Source organism: Phaseolus vulgaris, chromosome 6 (assembly GCF_000499845.2).
Source record: "Phaseolus vulgaris cultivar G19833 chromosome 6, P. vulgaris v2.0, whole genome shotgun sequence".
NCBI lineage: Eukaryota > Viridiplantae > Streptophyta > Magnoliopsida > Fabales > Fabaceae > Phaseolus > Phaseolus vulgaris.
The window spans coordinates 15921208-15943356 of record NC_023754.2 but is presented as its reverse complement, the minus strand read 5'-3'; the positions used below and the strand labels follow the sequence as shown (position 1 = coordinate 15943356).

The 22149-nt window shown below is 35.0% G+C and overlaps 2 protein-coding genes and 1 long non-coding RNA gene across 6 annotated transcripts; 1 reads left to right on the top strand and 2 right to left on the bottom strand.

The window, feature by feature from the left end:
* The first annotated feature begins 1469 nt into the window (after positions 1–1469).
* Positions 1470–7716, top strand: LOC137831319 (ABC transporter C family member 3-like). 3 transcript variants are annotated; one of them, XM_068638956.1, is made up of 10 exons: positions 1470–3850; positions 4195–4281; positions 4381–5031; positions 5243–5407; positions 5623–5917; positions 6014–6228; positions 6354–6659; positions 6748–6811; positions 6910–7149; positions 7360–7716. In XM_068638956.1, exons 1-10 carry the CDS (start codon positions 2072–2074, stop codon positions 7470–7472), a joined length of 3915 nt encoding a protein of 1304 aa, XP_068495057.1. In that variant the 5' UTR covers positions 1470–2071; the 3' UTR covers positions 7473–7716. The 3 variants fall into 3 exon arrangements, 2 of the variants coding, with proteins under 2 accessions (XP_068495057.1, XP_068495058.1); XR_011084403.1 differs by having other exon boundaries at positions 1531–3850; positions 6064–6228; XM_068638957.1 differs by lacking the exon at positions 4381–5031 and having other exon boundaries at positions 1617–3850.
* A 5597-nt stretch (positions 7717–13313) lies between these two features.
* Positions 13314–15027, bottom strand: LOC137831318 (uncharacterized). Of its 2 annotated transcripts, none has more exons than XR_011084401.1 (5): positions 14542–15027; positions 14233–14451; positions 13941–14143; positions 13693–13845; positions 13314–13556 (listed from the first exon to the last, which is right to left on the bottom strand). It is a non-coding gene; the product is annotated as an uncharacterized lncRNA (long non-coding RNA). The 2 variants fall into 2 exon arrangements; XR_011084402.1 differs by having other exon boundaries at positions 13941–14139.
* A 4566-nt stretch (positions 15028–19593) lies between these two features.
* LOC137831317 (U-box domain-containing protein 14) lies at positions 19594–21731 on the bottom strand. The gene is made up of 2 exons (XM_068638955.1): positions 21598–21731; positions 19594–21402 (listed from the first exon to the last, which is right to left on the bottom strand). The coding sequence occupies exon 2, from the start codon at positions 21354–21356 to the stop codon at positions 19971–19973; it is 1386 nt and encodes a 461-aa protein (XP_068495056.1). The 5' UTR covers positions 21357–21402; positions 21598–21731; the 3' UTR covers positions 19594–19970.
* Positions 21732–22149: the final 418 nt, after the last annotated feature.

Genomic DNA, 22149 nt, shown 5'->3' with positions numbered 1-22149 from the left:
AATCATTCTATTTAAGTTTACATATTTCGCTACATTTTTTACCATCCAAACAATTAAAGAAAGTTTGTTTTATTTTATAAATTTCAATTCATTTATCCAGGTTTCATCTAATCCATACAAAGTGAACATTACTGATCTACCTTTACATTGTTTTTATACACATATTTCTTTCTTTTTTTTCATAATTTGAGAATCACGATTCTTGATCGAAAACTGTGATTATAAGAATGTCTACAATTTGTTTGGTTGATAAAAACTATTTATATATATTTTCTGAAAAAAATAGTTAGATATTTTATTTTTTAATATGCCAAATGATTTAATATATCCTTTTCAGGTATTAAAAGAGAGAAAATATGATTATCTAAATTTAACAAATCTATATAACAACAGTTATATAATGACAGTTCATGAACTGTCGTTGATTTTCGCAAAAATGATTTGTAACAACGGTTCAGACTAGAACTGTTGTTAAAAAGGCCAAAAGTATTAGGAGTTTGACACTGTTTTTTTGTTACAATGGCCTTGTAATAACCGTCGGTTGTGATATAGATATTTTGTATTCCACAAACCTTTGTTTTTTTATTAGTCTTCCTTTATATTTTTGCAAATTTTTTTATTGAAAACTTGTAATTTTTTTATTTACAAATTGGATTCTCCTTCAATCCTGAAATTTTTCTTCCTTCACTTCCTCTATTCCTTTGCCATCAAATTTGACATTTTGAAAAAAAAAACTAAAGAATAGGAAAAGCGGCACATAGGACAAATTTTCGTTGAGAAAAAAATAGAGCAAAAGCATGAAATTTGAAAGAACGTAATTCCTCCAACCAATTTGGACCGCTAAGTGTCACCAAAAGAATTTTCTTAACAAATTTGTTGAAACGAGTGTCCTTGTAAATAATTAAAGAGCATGAATAGATTTAAGTAACGAAAAAAGGTACCTTTCTGTCATCATATACTTTACGTTAGAAAGAGAAACTTTTTTAATTCTTGAAGAAAGATCTAGGAAGAAAGAAGAGAAAAGGACAAACTGTAATAAGTGAACAAGAATCTTCACAAATCATAGTATTTGTTTCTCTATCATTATTTATAGTTAAACTATCTTTTATTAGGATTAAATATAATCATTCAAATTGTATGCACTATTTGCTAATTTAAGTGAACTCCATTTTCTATATCCTTATTAGTGCTTCTACATTTGTCATTACTATTTTCTTAGTTAAAAATTGGGTTTTAACTTCAAATATGAAGTGATTCCATTTTTTCAAAAACAAATTAAATGACCTTGATCATTAAATGCCTAGGAATAGTTTCGCTCATGCACGATCTTTGTATTGTTTTTCATAATATTCCAAAAGTGTATATTGGCACGCGAGTTTGACCATTTTTAGAAAAATTGAATTTCACCAATTTTCTTAGTTTACATTTACAAAATTATATGAATAGTCTTTTTCAAGTGTTGAAATTTTATTTTCAAATACAAACCCGCAGCTAAAGTGATATATAATTAAATCTTTGAAATCTATTTGTATAATTTCATTGATTTTAAAGATGATTTGTAAAGAACACTCTGCTTTGGTTCAACATCAACCAGTCAAACGTTGTTCTTCACCGAGAAAATTTTACCCACTAAGTGAAGCTTCTTTCTTTTTTCATATATCACATCATGCTCCACTGTCTCTCGCCACTCTTCTTCCGTGATGCACCATCCAAGTCATTTTCTCCTTTGTTTCTCGTGCCATGGATATCAAAGAAAGTGAAAGAATTGGAATACAAAGTTTTGGTTTCTTGTATTATAAAAAACATAGTCTTGTTTGTAGCTTAGTTATTTGTGTGTTCAACCTTGGTTATGCTTACTATATGCTACTTTTACTTTTATAAACATGATGGTTCGAAGGAGCTTGCCACAGTTTCTGATTTTTCCCTGAAAATATGATCAGGACTCCCCGTGTTTGTTGATAACTTGGAGCTGCCTTTGTTTACTTCTTCTTGTTGTTACTTCCTTGTTTCTGACGTAGGTTCCACTATTACGGGTTTATTTCTATGTTACATTGGATGTTCTGTTAGAAATATGGCCAAGCTTTCCCCTCTTGAAGAGCCTCTTTTGGATGGTGACTCTAGAGCAATCAACAATTCTGATTCCAGTAAGACTAGAGGAAATGAAAATTCAACCCGATATTCAAATGCAGGATTTTTCAGTATGCTTACTTTCTCTTGGATCAGTCCGTTAATAGGTCTAGGAAATGAGAAGACTTTAAACCATGAGGACCTCCCACTTCTTGCAACTGATGACAGTGCTTATGGGATTTTTCCAACATTTAGAAACAAACTAGAGTCAGAGTGTGGTGTTCGAAATGTGACCACTCTTGGGCTGGTGAAGGTGTTATTCGTGTCAACTTGGCAAGGGATCTTTTTGTCAGGTTTGTTTGCATTCCTGTATGCATGTGCTTCCTTTGTTGGACCCTTTCTTATTGACATCCTTGTTCAATACCTCAATGGAGAATACATGTTTAAAAATGAAGGCTATGTTTTGGCAGCGACATTTGTTGCTGCAAAGCTTGTGGAGTGTCTTTCACAGAGGCACTTGATGTTTAGGTTCCAGCAGGTTGGGGTTAGGATGCAATCGATGTTGGTGGCAATGATCTATGCTAAAGGTTTGACTCTTTCGTGTCAAGCAAAGGAGGTTTGTAGTACTGGGGAAATCATCAACTTAATGACTGTCGATGCAGAAAGAATTGGTGAATTTTGTTGGTACATGCATGATCCATGGATGTGTGTTTTGCAACTTGCTTTAGCCCTGTTAATTCTCTATAGAAGTGTAGGTGTTGCTTCAATAGCTGCTCTTGCTGCCACTGTAATTGTGATGTTGCTAAACCATCCTGTGGCATCATTGCAAGAAAAGTTCCAAAGCAAGATAATGGAGTTCAAAGATAAAAGAATGAAGGCTACATCTGAGATTCTTAAGAATATGAGGATTCTAAAACTGCAAGCATGGGAGATGAAGTTCTTGTCAAAGATTATTCAGCTTAGGAGAACTGAGGAGATATGGCTAAAGAAATTTCTAGCTGGAACAGCAACTATTAGATTTCTCTTCCATAATGCCCCAACGTTTATTGCAGTGGTTACTTTTGGTACTTGTGTTCTTATAGGCATTCCACTTGAATCAGGAAAGGTCTTATCTGCACTTGCAACATTCCGAATTCTTCAAATGCCCATCTACAGTCTTCCTGACACAATTTCTATGATTGCACAAACTAAAATTTCTCTGGATAGGATTGCATCATTTCTTCGACTAGATGAGTTGCAGACTGATATTGTACAGAAGCTTCCATGGGGTAGTTCCGATAAGGCAATTGAATTAGTGGATGGAAACTTCTCATGGGATTTATCTTCCCCTAATCCAACATTGAGAAACATTAATCTCAATGTTTTTCATGGTATGAGAGTAGCTGTATGTGGTACTGTTGGATCAGGCAAGTCTAGTTTACTTTCTTGTATTATAGGGGAAGTACCAAAGATATCTGGGACATTGAAAATATGTGGAAGAAAGGCTTATGTTTCTCAATCGCCATGGATACAGAGTGGCAAGATAGAAGACAACATATTATTTGGTAAAGAGATGGACAGTGAGAAGTATGAGAAGGTGCTAGAAGCATGTTCCTTGACAAAGGACCTTGAGGTTCTACCATTTGGTGATCAGACCATTATTGGGGAGAAGGGAATCAATTTGAGTGGTGGACAGAAGCAAAGAGTGCAAATAGCCCGTGCTCTATACCAAGATGCTGATATATATCTTTTTGATGATCCCTTCAGTGCCGTTGATGCTCATACAGGATCCCATCTCTTTAAGGTACTATATTTTTCTAAACTACTATTTTCAGTGCAGTCTTGTTTTTTTCTTGGGAAGGTAATTTTAGACTTCCAAATTCTTGATATAATCTGAATCTTTTTTAACATTTTACATTTACTCAGTTCAAATGCTTACTTAGATGCGTGTTTCAAATAGTCTGAGTTTAGATTTCTCCAATTTTGAGTATAAAAATTCCCAGTGGAGTTTTATGTATCTAATCTCTATACAATGTCGAACAGCATAATGTGCTCATGGATACACCAATATACGTCAAACATAGTTACTCTAGTTTTGTTATGCATTTGGATGGCATCTGATTTTCCATTTACACTACACTGTTTCAGGAGTGCTTGCTTGGCCTTTTAAATTCAAAAACTGTGATATACGTAACACATCAAGTAGAGTTCTTACCTGATGCTGATCTAATACTGGTGAGTGATTTATAAATTTCACATTCGAGAATTAAAGCATCTGCATTTGGTCAATTTACTATTGTCTCAGTATTTTTATCATGCTTTCAACTTATCTAGGTTATGAGAGAAGGAAGGATAACTCAATCAGGAAAATATAATGACATTCTCAAGACAGGCACAGATTTTATGGAACTTGTAGGTGCACATAGAGCAGCTTTGTCTTCAATTAAGTCCTTAGAGAGAAGTCCAACATTTAAAACATCAAGTACCACCAAGGAGAAAACAAATTCATTAAGTGATTTTGAACTTGATCAAAATGTGGAAAACATATATGGTGAAAATGATAAGCCTAACGACACACTTGAGCCTAAAGGACAACTTGTTCAAGAAGAAGAACGAGAAAAGGGTAGAGTTGGGTTTAAAGTGTACTGGAAATACTTCACAACAGCTTATGGAGGAGCTCTTGTGCCCTTCATATTACTTGCTCAGACACTCACTGTGAGTTTTCAGATTGCAAGCAATTACTGGATGACTGTTGCAACTCCTGTTTCAATAACTGCTGAACCTGATATTGGAAGCTTTACACTTATGGTTGTCTATGTGGCTTTGGCAATTGGAAGTTCCATTTTCACCTTCGCCAGATCATTTCTTGCTGTGATAGCTGGATACAAGACATCCACTGTGCTCTTTGATAAAATGCAGTTGTGTATTTTTCGAGCACCAGTATCATTTTTTGATGCCACCCCAAGTGGTCGAATCCTCAATAGAGTATGTCAGTATGTGTTGATAATTCTTCATTGGTTTAATTTGAAGAGACAACTTTTTTAACTGATACAAATGGTGACGAGACAACTTTTTTAGCTGATATAAATGGCTGAGTGCATTGTTTTCGAAAGTTTGATTTCTTTTAATTGTTTTTCTAAATGACCATATTAAATGTAATTATTTACAAAATTCTTAGTTTTGTTTTTTGTTGCAGGCTTCAGTGGACCAAAGCACACTAGATATGTACATTGCCAATGTATTATGGGCAGTTACCTTAAATCTGGTTCAGCTCTTGGGAAATGTTGTTGTGATGTCTCAAGCTGCATGGCAGGTGTTCATAGTATTGATTCCTGTCATGGCAGCTAGCATATGGTACCAGGTAGTTTTGGATAATATCTACCTTTATAATTTGAAATTGAAAACACTTAACAACAGATGTCAGAAATTTTTTCTTTATTGATTAAGTATTTGAAATGCACTTAATTTTGTCACATTTCTCAGAAGTTCTGAGGGTAAGAAAAATATGAATCTGACTGATATCATTCTCCAAACAATATCACTGCATATGCTAACAAAGTGATTCAATAAATGTAGCGGTACTATTCTGCATCTGCTAGAGAATTGGCACGATTGGTTGGTACATGTCAAGCTCCAGTTATACAACATTTTTCTGAAACAATTTCTGGATCAACAACCATAAGAAGTTTTGAACAAGAACCAAGATTTAATGACATAAATATGAAGTTGATAGACAGATATTCCCAACCCAAACTATACAGTGCTACTGCAATTGAATGGCTGAGTTTCCGATTGGATATTTTATCCACTCTCATATTTGCCTTCTGTTTGGTATTCTTGATATCTTTCCCAAATTCAATGACTACTCCTGGTGAGTAATTCAAAGGACATTGCACACACGTTACTCTTTTATCACACTTAGCAAACAACTTCATTCATCTTTCATTCCAATTTTGTTTTTTCCAAGGCATTGCGGGATTGGCTGTGACATATGGACTTAATCTAAACTCTATACAGACTAAAATAATCTGGTTTCTTTGCAATTCGGAGAACAAAATTATATCTGTTGAAAGAATACTCCAGTACACATCCCTCCCAAGTGAAGCTCCTCTTGTGATTAAAGACAACCAACCTGATTCTTCTTGGCCATCATTTGGCGAGATTCATATCCAGGATTTACAGGTACATTTCAATGATCATTCATTTGTTCCATTAAGAATTGAAGCCTACAATTACATTTTCTTGGTTATAAAATCTTCCTGGTTTTCTTATGGTATATAAATGTAATGAGGAGCTGTGTTATGCAGGTTCGATATGCTCCTCACTTGCCTATTGTTTTACGAGGTCTTACTTGCACTTTTACTGCTGGAGCAAAAACTGGTATTGTGGGAAGAACAGGAAGTGGAAAATCAACTCTAGTGCAAACACTTCTCCGACTTATTGAACCTATGGCTGGAAAAATATTAATAGATAACATTAACATATCTTTGATTGGAATTCATGATTTGCGGTCTAAACTCAGCATTATTCCTCAAGATCCAACAATGTTTGAAGGGACTGTAAGAACCAACCTGGATCCACTGGAAGAGTACACAGATGAACAGATCTGGGAGGTAATTTGGTTTTGTTTGTAACTATGATGAGAAACTTATCTATTTAGTGCAGGTTATACGTGCTAATTTTTAATAAGAAACATTCCAGGCTCTAGATATGTGCCAACTAGGAGATGATGTAAGGAAAAAAGAAGGGAAGCTGGACTCCATAGGTGAGACTTCTTTAAACTTTGAACAGTGATTTAGTATGTTTCAATTATATGTCTAAATGTAGAAAGGAAGTGTTACTTATCATCATGAGTTTTTGCAGTTACTGAGAATGGAGAAAATTGGAGTATAGGTCAAAGGCAATTGGTCTGCCTAGGCCGTGTTCTACTGAAGAAAAGCAAGATCTTGGTGCTTGATGAGGCTACTGCATCAGTTGATACAGCCACAGATAATATTATTCAGCAAACAGTTAAGCAACAGTTTTCAGAATGCACTGTCATTACCATTGCTCATAGGATAACTTCTATCATCGACAGTGACATGGTTCTGTTTTTAAATCAAGGTAAGCATCACTTTCCTCGTGCTTATTTACTCTTATTCCAAATAAATAATCACATTTTTGGTGAAATCTTTTTGAACTAAACGAGATTATTTCTCCCAATAATCAAATCCGAAAGGCAGCATCATTTAATTTCTTTCTTGATTTGTCACTATTTTTCCTTTTATCTCATGATAAATATGAATATGATTTATTTTCATATTGATGCTGCAGGGTTGATTGAGGAATATGATTCACCAAAGAAACTTCTTGAGAACAATTCTTCATCTCTAGCTCAACTAGTTGCAGAATACACAAAGAGGTCAAACTCTGGTTTTGGAAATTAAATTGAAGTTAGCAACCAACCAGCTATGTTCTTCATGATGATACAAATTTTCTGGTGTCTGGTTTCCATTGCATTTCATGTATTGTATACTGGACTTAAGTAAATTTTTGTTGTTAAACTTCCTATTACTCTAACTGGGACTCACTCTATGGTGCATAATATTACTTTTGCTCCCAAATAATTTATGCATAGTTTGTGAGTTGTTATGCAAAAGTTTAATCTTAGTGGCTGATTGTAAGACTCAATTGCCTAGTTACCTAAAATGCAGACAAGTTTTTTGTTTGCTCAACATTTAAATCTCCACTTGTCATCTATACATTTTCCAAATATACATAAAAAATTTACAGAGTTTTGTGTGAGTTTATTTGAATATATTTTTTAGTAAAAACATTAAATAATATTATGTACAGAACTCTGAATAAGCTAATAAAGTTATACTTATATTATATGTTATGTGTAAGCCATTAAGTTATGTGTAAGCAGGATAATATGTACGTATATAATTTCAAAAATATTATAATAAATGTAGATAAGAACAAAGAATGAGGAATGATCAGGTTTTAAAATCTTTTCAAAACTTTTTAGGAAATTCAAAATGTTTTTAACACAGTAAATATAACATCATGATTCGTCCTAAAATGAATACGACAAACCTTGTCTGAGAAAAGCAAATTTCATCTTATTTAATGAAACCGTCACAAAAAAATACTCTTCATTTAATTACGATTTTATTCTTGATACTATATTTTTAACGAAGGATAGTTTAGTGGAAAACTGAATTTTAAATGAGATTAAATTAATTAAATAATTTTTAATTAATATAATTTGTTTATTTACTATTATTAGAAACCAAAATAGTAGACATATAAAACTTGAACCAAACGTGAACTAAGTTATACACCCGCATTAATATACCTTTTTATTTCCATATTTTTTATGAATTCTAAAAATGTTATAAAAAAATTAAGAATTTAAACGCAGAAGTTAATATATAGTTTTTTTTTTAATTATGCTATATGTGTTTTCTAATGAGGATGTCCAATATGCAAAATAATTAAAATAATATAAAACTGTTTGAGTTGTGTCGTTTCAAATTATAAGAAAATCAAACCTAAAAACAACATAAGCTAAAAATGAAAGGTATGTAAATGATAATTTAACCTAAATTATAAAGTTCAACAATTTGTTATTATCTCACATCGTATTGAAACGCTACTAAATGTCTGAATGATAATACCATCCCAGATTTGAAGTTTATCTCAAATTGATTTTCCCTCAAGAATTAATATAAAAATAGGAATATTAAATTCAAATTTTTTGGTTTTCTATTGAAATGCTGCATGCTTTCCCAAACTCAGGAATATTTCACAAACTCAAATGACATACATTTTTGTCGTATCTCAATAAATAAAATTTTAGGTTTGAATTTTGAAAGTGAAAAAATAAGCTGTCAATCTAGAAAAGTTTAGTTCAATAGATTCACCCTATTCTGATACCAATTTCAATTCAGAATTTTAACAAGTTTTCATTTTGTTATGATTTTGTTTGTTAAATTCATGTGAGTCTTGCATCAAATTTTGATTTTGATTTTGTGGGAAAATTTTCTTAGAGATTCCATTTCAATGTTTTGCTCTGGGTCAACCAGTCTTGAAGTTTGAGGCCAAAGTGTGTTGTTGAGCCATGCAATTTAGGAGCCAACTTGGTTTCTGGTCAAAGGGGTTTGAATTGTTTGGGTGGAGGTAGTGACAAGTTCAAAGGAAACAGTGACGTTTACCAAGGGAATTTGAACTTTATTTTGGAGTCACTGAAGAAGAGAATGAGGATAATTCTGACTGCAACTGTTTTTGGGGTGGTGGTGCTGTGGAAGATGTGCTTGCTATTGTGAAACATAGCAAAGTGTTTCTTAGGAATGCATGGCCCAAAGTGTTGCCAACTGTTAAGGCTGTTAAGGAGCAAGGGTTAGTACTGGTTGTACTTTTGTCTCTTTCTGCTTTCTTTTTTCTATGGCAGAGACTTCTGTTACCACACTTTGGACTTGGAAGGTACCACTTTTGACTTTTTATTTATTTTTTATTCTCTTGTCAATTATATTATTATATATATATATATATATATATATACTTTTATTTCCTCCTCCAGTTTAGTTTCGTCCTCCCATCTTATGCTTTGTTTGCATCCGAGTGAATACTGTTCATTCGGATTGAAATGCACGAAAGATATGAAAGTTATCTTCTCCAGCAAAGAAAGACAAGGAAATCTTGAGAAAAATACATCACATCATTACAAAAGTCTAAATTACTCTTAATTTTTAAAATTTAAAATAAAAATAATATATATAAAAAAATTATAAATAATAATAATAAATAAAATAATAAAAATAAAAAATAAATATAAATTAATACTTAGTAATAATTAAAATAAATTTATTAAATAATAATACTAACAATAATAGAAATTAATTTTAATTTTGATTTGATTTAATTTTATGAAAATAATTTTTATATGTATTTATAAAATTTTAATTAACTAAAATTAGTATAAAAATATCTCGTATTTTATTATTTAAATAATTTTTTTAAAAAAAGGTAAATTTGTAAACTTACATTTTACACATTTAAAAAAAATAAAAATTTTCTTACAACCATCATATCAATCACAAACTTCAATAAACTTTTCTCACAAATCCACTATAATATACCCTAATCCAAACAACTCTACTTTCTTTACACTTTTATCTCAAATCACTCCAAATCCACTCCCTCAAATCCTCTCTTCAATCCAAACACACCCTTAGTGTTTGCTTTCTTAAAGAAGAACAAGTTATTTTCTTTTTTATATTTTCTTAAAAACAAAATGATAGTGGGCTCATTCCTCAAATGCCCATTAAAAAGACATCTAAGTTCACATGGCTAAAAAATTTTATCTAGGATTATTTATGAATGTCTATCTGTTTGTGAGGATCTTGGAAGATCTTTTTTGTTTTCTTTTTCTGTTAACTTAGGTCAGTTGTCCACCAATGAAAAATGGTCTTTATAAGACCTCTGATAGAAAGAAAAGGACAATGAAATTTTATTTTTAAATAGATTTCCATGGGGTGTTAACCCCTGTTTCGTAGGCCTTGTGTTCTTTTTTCTTATGCAATTGCATATCAATTGGTGCTTTCATTGAGCCTGCACCATGCCTCCCAAACCAAACAAAGACCTAGATGAAACCCTCCAATTCATCCTAGACAAATTAGCTAACCTCCAAACCCAACTCCATAACACCATGAACATCATGAAAATCGATACAATAGCCTTCACCAAACTTTAGAAAACCACCAAATAGCATGGAAACAAAGCATGAATCTTTCACCCACACCATCAACACTCTCTTAACTGCCATCCCTGCAACTCTTTTTCAACCCAATGACTTGCCCCCAAACCCTTCGATACCTTTTTCTGTAGAAACAATCTCGCCTATCACACCCCTAATCTTTAACACCACCTCCTCTATTTTTGCTACCACTACAACCATTCTTCCCCCACCAATTTCTTCTTCCCCTCTTATCTCAACCATGCCTAGACCACCCAAAATACAACTCTCATTTTTTATGGCTCGGATCCCCTGGATTGGCTCTTTCAAACTCATCAGTTTTTCTAATTTTATAACATAGCTTGGGACTCTCGCCTACACATGGCGACTTTTTATATGCATGGTGATGCTCTAAGTTGGTTCAAGTGGATGTATCAAAATCACCAATGCAATGATTGGATTTCTTTTAGTCGTGCTCTAGAACTACGTTTTGGACCCTCCACATCAAGTGGAACTGTTCAAACTATGCCAAAATAGCATTATCATTGAATACCAGAGAACGTTTGAAAAACTATGCAATCAAGTTTTAGGCCTCACTCCAGAAATGATCCTTAATTGTTTCATCTCTAACCTTATTCCGAAAATCAGACGTGAGTTAGCTATGCTCCAACCTACTTCCATCACCTAAGCCATGGGTCTTGTCAAACTCTTGGAATCCAAGAATAATGACACCAAGCGTTTTAAAAATCCTTAGCCATTCTGTTTCAGCCTTCCCAACACTTGCTACCCCCACCTTGCCCCCTTTTTCTTCAACCAGCTATACCATCCACATCCTCATCTCTTCCTATAAAAAAACTTTCTTCAGCCCAACTTCAAGAACGAAGAGCGCGCGGGCCTATGTTACAATTGTGATGAGAAAAAAATTTATGGTCAGAAATGTGCAACCAAACGTTTTTTGTTGTTACTAGGAGACGAATGCCCCTCAGATACATCACCAGATACTATTTCCACCTTAGACAATGACCAAGAACCCGTGGACTCATCTCACATCCACCTATCTCTTCAAGCTTTATCCGGCACACCTTCAACCCACACATTTAAGTTCCAAGGCTACATTGTCAGTCTCCCAGTCACCATCTTAATCGACACTAGCAGCTCTCATAACATCCTCCAACCTTGTCTTACCTCGTTTCTTAACCTTTGTAGTCTCCCGATCACACCCTTTTCCATAATGGTTGGCAATGGTGACAAAATACATTGCACATTTATATGCCTCAACCTCACTGTTTCTATTCAACAACATTGTTTCTCCATTCCCTTCTACTTAATCCCTATTGAAGGTGTTGATTTAGTCTTTGGCATGGATTGGTTATATTCTCTTAGACTCCTACAAGCATATTTCTCTGCACCTCAACTCTCTTTCAACCATAATGGCATTCCCATCATTCTGCAAGGTACCACTAAACTTTTAGATAACCATGTTTCGACCACCAATATTTATCACCTTTTACACACAAATTCCGTAGCATCTTTTCACCTCTTAGTTTTCCAAATCAGACCCTCATCCTCATTCTCCACCTCCATCTAATATCCACCATTATGTTTTCAACCTCTTTCATGCTTACCAATCAGTTTTTACCACTATCCACTTTTCACCTCTTAGTTTTCCAAATCAGACCCTCATCCTCATTCTCCACCTCCATCTAATATCCACCATCATGTTTCCAACCTCTTTCATGCTTACCAATCAGTTTTTACCACTATCCACGGCCTACCCTCCACCGCACACAAAACCACCAAATACCCTTACTACCAAATTCCCCACCAGTAAATATCAAGCCCTACTGCTACCCACATGCCCACAAACATACATGACATCACTCATCCGAGAAATGTTAGAGAGGGTATCTTTTGCCCAAGTAAAATCCTTTTCTCTTCACCGGTTATTCTTATTAAAAAAAAGATAGTCTGTGGCGTTTTTTGTGTTGATTACAGGGCTTTGAATGCTATTACAATGAAAGATAGATTTCCAATTCCAACTATTGATGAATTACTGGATGAGCTAACAGAAGCTAGGGTGTTTATTAAGTTGGATTTAGGGTCTGGATATCACCAAATCAAAGTACAGTCTACTGATTGCCATAAAACAGCTTTTCGAACCTTTGATGGTCATTAAGAGTTATTAATTATGTCATTTGGGCTTTCTAATGCCCATTCTACCTTTCAAGCGGCCATGAACGACCTCCTAAGACCGCATCTAAGACAATTTGTGCTAGTTTATTTATGACATCCTTATCTACAGTAAATCCATGTCAGAGCATATCCAACACCTTACCATTACTCTCTAATTACTTCAAGACAACAATTTTTTGTCAAAGAATCTAAGTGCATGTTTGCAACGTCTAGGGTTTTCTATTTGGGCCATATCATTCAAGCAGGGACTGTTGCTCCTGACCCAGACAAGATTCAGGCCATACTTCTTTGGCCCAAACCTACCTCTCTCACCACTCTCCGCGTTTTTTTGGGAATTACCGAGTTTTATCACAAATTTATACACGGTTATGCCATTCTTGCCCCTCCATTCACGGATTTACTAAAATTCAAAGTTTTTACATGGAATGAAGAGGCACAAAAGACCTTTTTACAATTTAAGAAATTCCTAACTACACTCTTTGTTCTACATCTTCTAGATTTTTCTCTTTCGTTTGTGGTTGAAAAAGATGCCTCCAATTCTGTCATTGGCACAGTTCTCTCCCAAGCTGGTCATCCCATTGCTTTCTTCAGCAAGAAGCTATGTTCCAAAATACATTATAATTTAGTGCATGTCAAAGAAATGCTCGCAATCACTAAGGCAATAAAAAAATGGAGACACTACCTAATTGACAATCATTTCCAAATTCTCACAGAAGTCTTAAGGGGTTACTTACCAAGGCATGTTCTACTCTAGAGCAACAAAAATGGCCACCAAACTCATTGGTTACATTTTTTATATTTTGTACCGCCCAGACCGCCACAATCAAGCAGTTTATTTCCTCTCTCGGTCACCCACTTCTATTTTTTTGGCCATCTCCTCCCCAATCCTAGAAATCCTCTTGCAATTAAAAAAATATTACCAGTCAAAATTGGGGAAACAAGAAGTACACAAAGTTACAGCTTCTCAAAACAAAGAATATACCTTTCAAAACGATCTTTTGTATCTCGACCGAAGACTATATCTAACATCCATATAATCTCTGCACACCACCATACTTCACTAGTTCCATGCCACCCCCTCTGTTGGACACTCGGGCCTTAAAGCCATTGTGGCTCGCCTAGCCGCGTCCTTATATTGGCCAGGGATGTATAGAGATGTCAAATCGTTCATCAAACAATGTCTCCCTTGCCAAAAAAAATAAACAAGTCAACAACAAACCCTTAGGTCTTTTACAACCCAATCCCTCACCAACCCAAATTTGGGATGAGCTCACCACAGATTTCATAACACATTTAGCCACACGGTGATATGGGTCATATGTGATCTTTTGTCCAAATCTGTCCACCTCATAGCATTACCCACCTCCTTCACCGTATCCCAATTGGCTAACCGTTTTCTGTTGAGATTTGTAGGTTGCACGACATTCCCAAATCCATCATCTTCGATAGAGACTCACTCTTACTCAGTAATTTTTTGGAAGCAACATTTTCACCTACAAGGCACCAAACTCAAATTTAGCACCGCCTATCATCCTCAAACAGATGGTCAAACGGAAGTCATAAATAGAGGATTAGAAATTTACCTTCGCAAGTGACCATCCGAGGACATGGTACAAGTACTTACACCTTGTTGAGTTTTGGTATAACTCGTCCTACCATACCGCAATCAATACTACACCTTTCCAAGCGCTTTATGGGCGACCTCCACCTTCCATATCAGACTACATTTCGAGCACGACAACAGAACCAGCTCTCGCCACTACCTTACAAGAGTGCACATAGATAATGCACCATTTGAAGACCACCCTCGCTCACACTCAACATCGCATGGCCCAAATTGCAAACAAATCACGACTACGTCTTCAACATTAACAATTGGGTGCCACTACGACGAAAAGCATACCAACAATTTTCCCTCTCTTCCAAGCCTCACCACAAACTCATTCGAAAATATTATGGTCCATATCGCATCATCAAATGCATAGGAGTGGTTGCTTCACATTGCTTTACTTAAACCTTACCACGGCCACAAAAACCCCACCCTTCACCACCCCGACGACAACACTCTCATTTTTCCTCCACATCCCAACACTCTTTATGGCTCATAACTCAACCCAGAACACTCAAAAGATAACTTAAACCATTAAAATTCTTTACTTCCTCCGCACGCAACATTCTCACCTAACATCAGCGAGATTTCCGCTACCAATGACACGTGTCCACCATCAAGGGCCACCATTGAACGACCCTTCACTTGTCACCTAACCCACCCACGTGCCATTAACACCATAAACACATCAGCAAACACTCTCCTTAATACCCACCCGTGTGTCATTAATGTTGGCGGTCACTTACCCTCCCCAACCTTTCAAATTCACCCTAATTCAACCCTAACCCACTCAAACACCCCAACCCATCCCACACTAGAAACAACCCCGGTCTCACCAACCACACGCCCTTCCTCCACTAGGCAATTGCTTCCTGCACCATATCACTGTACCCGATTCTAGCGGAAAAGACGAAACTGTCCTTAAAAAAAATTCCAAAATATGTATTCCAGATTTTTTTTTCCTGAACGAAATTTTATATTACGGATTTTTTTATCTGGAATGGGTTTTTCATTTTTGTTTCCGGATTTTCATTTCCGAAACACAATAATTTCTTTTCCAGAATGTATTATTTTTCAATTCCGGATTTTTTTGTCCGAAATAGAATTTTAATTTTTATTTCCGGATTTTTATTTCTGAAACTCAATAATCACTTCCAAATTTATTTTTCCGGAATATATTATTTTCAATTCTGGATTTTTATTTCTGGAATTAAGGGCATTTTTAGAAATTAAAAAAATATGTTGGGTGCATGTCAAAAATGATTGGGTGTAGGAAGCATTTGCCCCTCCACCACCTTACTCGGTCCAATAACATTCAACAGCCCATTCAAATCTCTCCACTAAATCAAATTCAGTCTCAACATCTCCACATACCTCACTCACGACCCAACCAAAGTTTCTTACCCAATCCTAGCCCATTGATAATAACACCTCCCCAATCTACACTCAAGGAACCCATCATAGACCCACAACCTCTTCCAAATGCCCTTCCCAAATCCACATCCAACAACCTTGAGGACAAGGTTGCTCTGCAGGGGACAACAATTGATAGTGGACTCACACCTCAAAGGCCCATTAGAAAGACGTCCAAGCCCTCATGGCTAAAAGATTTTATCTAGGGTTATTTATGAATGTTTGTCTGTTTATGAGGATCTTGGAAGATCTTTTCTGTTTTAATTTTCTGTTAGCTTATACCAGTTGTCCACCAATAAAAAAATGGTCATTATAAGACCTTTGATAGAAAGAAAAGAACAAAGAAGTTTTATTTTTAAGTAGATTTCCAAGGGGGTGTTACTTTTGTTCCTTAGGCTTTGTGGTTTTTTTTTTTTTTATGCAACCGCATATGACAAAATCTTCTTGAATTTATGGATACCATTTTTATAATTTGAAGAATTTTACCTTTTTTATTCTTTTCTTTTCAAATTATACTTGAATTAGTTATACATAGTTTTCAATATAAAAATACTTCTCTTGTGCACTATTTGGTTCAAAAGAGAAACAAATAAAGCTCTTAAATATGATACAGTCTAAATAGTAGCATGAAAGTTTCTCTCCCGTACAAATCCACCCAATTTTGAGGGAGCCAAAATTGAGTAAGGGAATAATTTGGTGCCCTCCCTTTTCATCCAAATAAGAAAAGTTTATAGAAGTTTCCTTTCTTTCCTTCTCTTTCATTTCCTTCCTACTAAACATTATGTTAAATGAATTTTTTTATTATTATTTTTTAAAATTTAAAAGTAGTTGTGCAAAACACGGCAGTAAATACATCAAATTGGTTCAAGGATAAATTTTGACATTAAATTGAACATTTTTAAGAATTTTTTATTAATGAGTAAACTGAATATTGTTGGCTTGTTTTAGCAACATGAGTAATGACTGTATGTTTATCAATAATGCTACAGTATCTGATTATTATGTATTTCTGAATTCTGATGATTAACTGTTTTTGTAAAATAATAGGATGTTAGCTGCAGAAATAATCTTATTACTTGAATCTATTCTCTAGTTGTACTTGTATAAAACATGCAATACATGTCCACATAAATGGTTTTTGTTAAGTCTCATAAATTTCCAATCTGTCTTTGATTCAATTATCCATAATCATACACGGTTGCCATATTGCTTCTCACTGAGATCACTCCAAAAAGTTTTGCTGTTCATAATACCACAGATGTGATTCGGCTTGTGGTAAGTGATACTGTTCTTTGATGATCTTTAAAACATAAATTATGAAGAATACACATTTGAATTCTACGTGATATTTTTTTATTTAATTTCTTTTTATTATAAATATTGGTTCTGGTGTATCCAGGTCAAGCCAGTGGGGTGGCTTTATCAGATTACTGATAAAGTTTGTATGGTACATACCCTGCTTATGTTGCAGTTATATTTGTGAACATTCTCCTTGAAACTTTTGCAGTTCCACATTAATCAGTTGTTGTTTACTACTTCAGAGAACCATATGTTACTGAAGAAGAGCTAAAATTGTTGGTAAGAGGTGCAGAATTAAGTGAGGCAATAGAGGAGGAAGAACAGGAAATGTATCCTGTCTTGAATGATGTTATTTCTTTTTCTATTATCATTATCTTTCTCTTTTGAATAGAAAATGAAATTTCATGAACTTCCTAGCCATAGAAAAACTGTATTTTTAATTTGTTTTAAATGGAAACTGCAATATTATTTCAGTTTCCCATGTACTAGACATCCCATATTAAATTTCATAACCACTTTTTGTGAAAATCACTTGTACACGTCTTGTTAACTTTTAGGCTACTCACTAGCTGTCTGAAATCTATTTTATGTTGTCTGCCTATAAGTTCTGAAAATTTTAAAGAGCCTATGTGTATGGCATATAAATGTTATCAATATTACCTTTTACAGATTGTAACTCTGGAAGATATTGTTGAGGAAATAGTTGGTGAAATCTTTGATAAAAACGACTCAAAGGTAAAGCCAGTATAAATGCCTGTGCTCTCTCTTTCGTTTGTTTCTTTTGATTTTTCTTAAATAACTGAAAATCATACCAAAAGTCGGTCTATCGCTATAAGCTTTGTTCAAAAACAAATTTGCACTGCTAACAAGCACAATGGTTTACAATTAACTATATATTAATTTCATTACATTCTTGGTGTTTTGGCAGGAAGAGATTCAGAAGAAAACTGGCTACATAGTAAAGCAAGAGGAGGAGGGTGTATATGATGTCCATACAAAGACCTCTGTTGATTAGCTCTCTGAATATTTTAACATCAAGATGCCTGAGGTTTTTACTACTTTATGATCCAGTTATGATGCCTGAGGCTTAAGACTGCTGCATTGTGGTATCACTACACAAGTTGACTATGGAGTGAAAATGTGCACACTCTATATTATATAGAGGTTTTTACTGCTAAGAATAATTGAACTTCTCACAAATGGTTAAACTGTTTCAGTTCAGACTTGAATACCTATTCTGCTTCTACTATCACAGGGCCATCAGTGTGAGACAGTATAAGGCTTTGTGTGTGAAATGTTTGGATACATCTCTAAGACAGATAAATCAAATTGGGTATACATCAAATTAAAGATAATCGATTGGTTCTTATCTGACCTTCATTACTAAGGGCAGTCATTTGGATCCTTATTTGGGTTTCATATATGCAAAGTGGAAAACATAGACCTAAGAGCATAATAGAGTCTTGGTGTAATAATAGTATAATAGCGCGAACTGCATAATAATATGATAATTTTATTAAACACTAAAGGCAAATTTCTAGTCTTTGACAAGAGCTGTTCTTTCATGCACTAACTTTAAAATTTTATGCAGTGAAAACAAGCAATCTTATTATCACTTAATGCTTTTTTGCACCTTATAGATGAAACCTTGTTTTCTTTGGTGCAGATATGAAACAATGTTATTATTATTATAATTATAAAATCCCATACTATGCTTATTTTATTTTTATTTCATGAAAGAAATAGTGAAAACAACAATAAAAAAGAGGTCACTTAGTGGTACGTATAAGCTCAATGGGTTCATTTTTAGCTTATTATGAGAACTTTTTACATATAAAACATTGTTAAAACAAATTTAAAAGTAAGAGTGTAAAGTTCTTTTAAGTTTATAAGGGCATTCAGAACTTTTAATTCTTAAAACTTGTTGTCAAAGCAATTTTTAAAGCAAGAATGTCCAGTTATTTTAAGTTTACAAGTGCATTGAAGAAGTTATATGATGGAACTTTTGAAAATAGATGTCTGAGTTAATTTTAACTTATGCAAGAAATTTAGTATATTTTATTTCTTTTGAGACAAGAATATGTCGAAATATTTCTCCAAACTAGCTCATAATTTGTAGTCTAGATATCAAAATAAGCATTGAGTATAAAAAAAACAATTTGTGTTTTGTCCATGTTCTTCCTCTTCAGAACTTCTTAAATTAAAAAGTTGGACGATCTTGTAAACACGCTATAGTTCTTCTAGAGGATGTAAACTCAGTAACAAATCTAATGAGAATTCAAAATAAACTACTAATACAAAATAGCCTAGGAGCTTAGTAAAAGGGTATGACTGTTTCTGATTCACAATGAATAACATTACTAATGACAATACAAGAAAGTTATGCAAATTTAGATATTTTGCTACAAGTAAAACACTAACTCACCCATTTATATTTGTCTGTGAACTTCTGCAAATATCAAGATCTCTCTCTAGTTTCTCCAAATTCTCATCACAACATGCATCTATGCTAGGGTATAAAACTGATAAAATTGGTGGTGTTTTCTAAGGAGATAGGAAGTTTTACCTATTCTGATTAGACAACCGCACCAACAGCATTCATGGTACTGCATCAAAGTGTAGTCCTAAAACTTAAGAGAGAGAAGCCTATTCTGCAAATGCTTTGAGATCAAAAAGACACCCTCAAACTGATTATACAACATCTGGGTTCCATGTGAGCTGCTCAACGCTCATTCTTCTCAAGGATCTAGCCATGTGCTCATTCGATGCACGAATATGAACCAACCTATTCTGCATATTTCTGAATGAAGAAACATTAATTGCATTGGACACTCTATCATGATACAATGGATCTTCATAAAAATTGACAAGAGTCTCTGTAGCATTATCCCTTAGTTCCTCAACCTCATCAACATCATTCATCAAGTCAATGAGAATTGGAATAGCCCCTGCCTCAGCAAGTGACATTCTATCAGTTCCATCATAGCTCAGTTGAGCAAATGCCCCAGAAACGTTCACCTTCACATCTTCACTCCCACTCTCCAAAAGCTCAACAAGAATAGGAATTGCACCTGAATCCCTGACTACAGACATTGAATGCTTGTAGCCCGACAGATCCCACATCACATCGGCCGCAGAAGCCTTTGCCTCATCATTACCTTCTCTAAGAATCCTTACCAAATGACCAGCAATTTCAACAGCATTTGCCTCAGCAACAGCCAATATACAAAAAACATCCTCAGCTATCTCTTTCCCAGAAGGATCAGGTCCTTCAAGAAGCTCAGCATAAAGGGGGATAGCCCCAGCTTGAGCAACTGGCCTAATGTAATCCACATGAGCAGATATCACACCAAGAGAATTACCAGCAACAAGCTTTGTAGAGTGTTCTCCAACACGAAACAACGACACAAGAACTGGAATTGCTCCCAATTCAACAAGCACACGCCGAGTCTGTCTAGTGACTCCAAGCAAACCAATTGCTTGGCAAGCCCTTTCCCTGGACACTATGCTCCCAAAACTAGCAGCCTCCACAACATAGTGAAGAGCTCTTAGTCTAGTGAGAGCCTTCCTAACATCCCTCCTCAATGCTAACACACTCAAAATCTCCAACAAATACCTCCTAGTATCATTGGTGCAAGAACTCAACAAACCAATTATCACTTCCACCCCACCATTGGTGGCAACAACTGTCCTACTTGCATTGCAAAAACTAACAATAACCAGCAAACATTTTATCAGGATCTTCTGCATCCTTCCATCAGAGTGAGGCAACAACCTCATCAAAGAATGAGGAGCACCATGTCCACCAATTTCAACTGCCAACGCACCATCACCCCTGCAAGCAATGCACTTCAAGCAATAAGCAGCAGCCTCTTGAAGTGAAGGTGCAGAGTCATTTAAAACATTGTGACCAAGAATCTCAGTGAGAATGGGTATGGTGCGAGCTAAAACAGGTTCAGGGGCATGCTTAGAAATACGAGCCAGCATCATTATGGCCTTTATTTTCATATTCTTGGTACCTGAAGCTATCACATCCTGATACTTTTTCAGTTCTTGATCCCAATCAGCAAGGTTCATATCTCCAATTCAATCTAATAAGAGACTTATTTCAGATAATACAAGCCTAATTCAATGAGAAAAAATTAAAAATCAAAATTATTATCCAAACACCCTGTAAAAATAAAATGATAACTGAATGTACAGAAAATACTAGGAATATTAGAAATCAATAAACAGACATGAAAAACACGAGATGGAAAACACCCTTTTGGAAAAAGTGGCTGAATTTGAAGAAAAGGGAGTGAATCTTGGATGATACCTCTGAAAAATCAAAACTTTGGCACCAATCGAAAGGTAGCGAAACCCAACAAGTGGAGCACCGCCTCAGGCAGTGCTAGTCGTGGTTTTGATTCAACGTGCATCGACAATTGTAAACCATTGATCTTTATACACATTAAAAGGAAAAAAATAAAAATCAACGGTGCCTATAATTTTATATAAACAACTTATTTTTCATTAAATCAGCTAAAATAAGGAAAAAAAAAAATACTTTCTGAACACATTCTAACTTTTAAATTACAAATTAAGTTGCTATTAAAATAATAATTGTACCGGTACGGGGGAGAGATCGGGACCCACACGGCTGCCCGATGCCGTGTCAGCCTGACCGAGACCATGAGAACCTACTTGGTAGACCGGCCGTGGGCCGAGACCTTTGGAGACTTGGCCGACAGGCCGAGACCTTAGAAGACTTGGCCGACAGGCCGAGACCTTGGAAGGCTTGGCCGAGGCGACCGAGAGGTCGAGACCTTAGAAGACTTGGCCGAGAGGTCGAGACCTTAGAAGACTTGGCCGAGAGGTCGAGACCTTA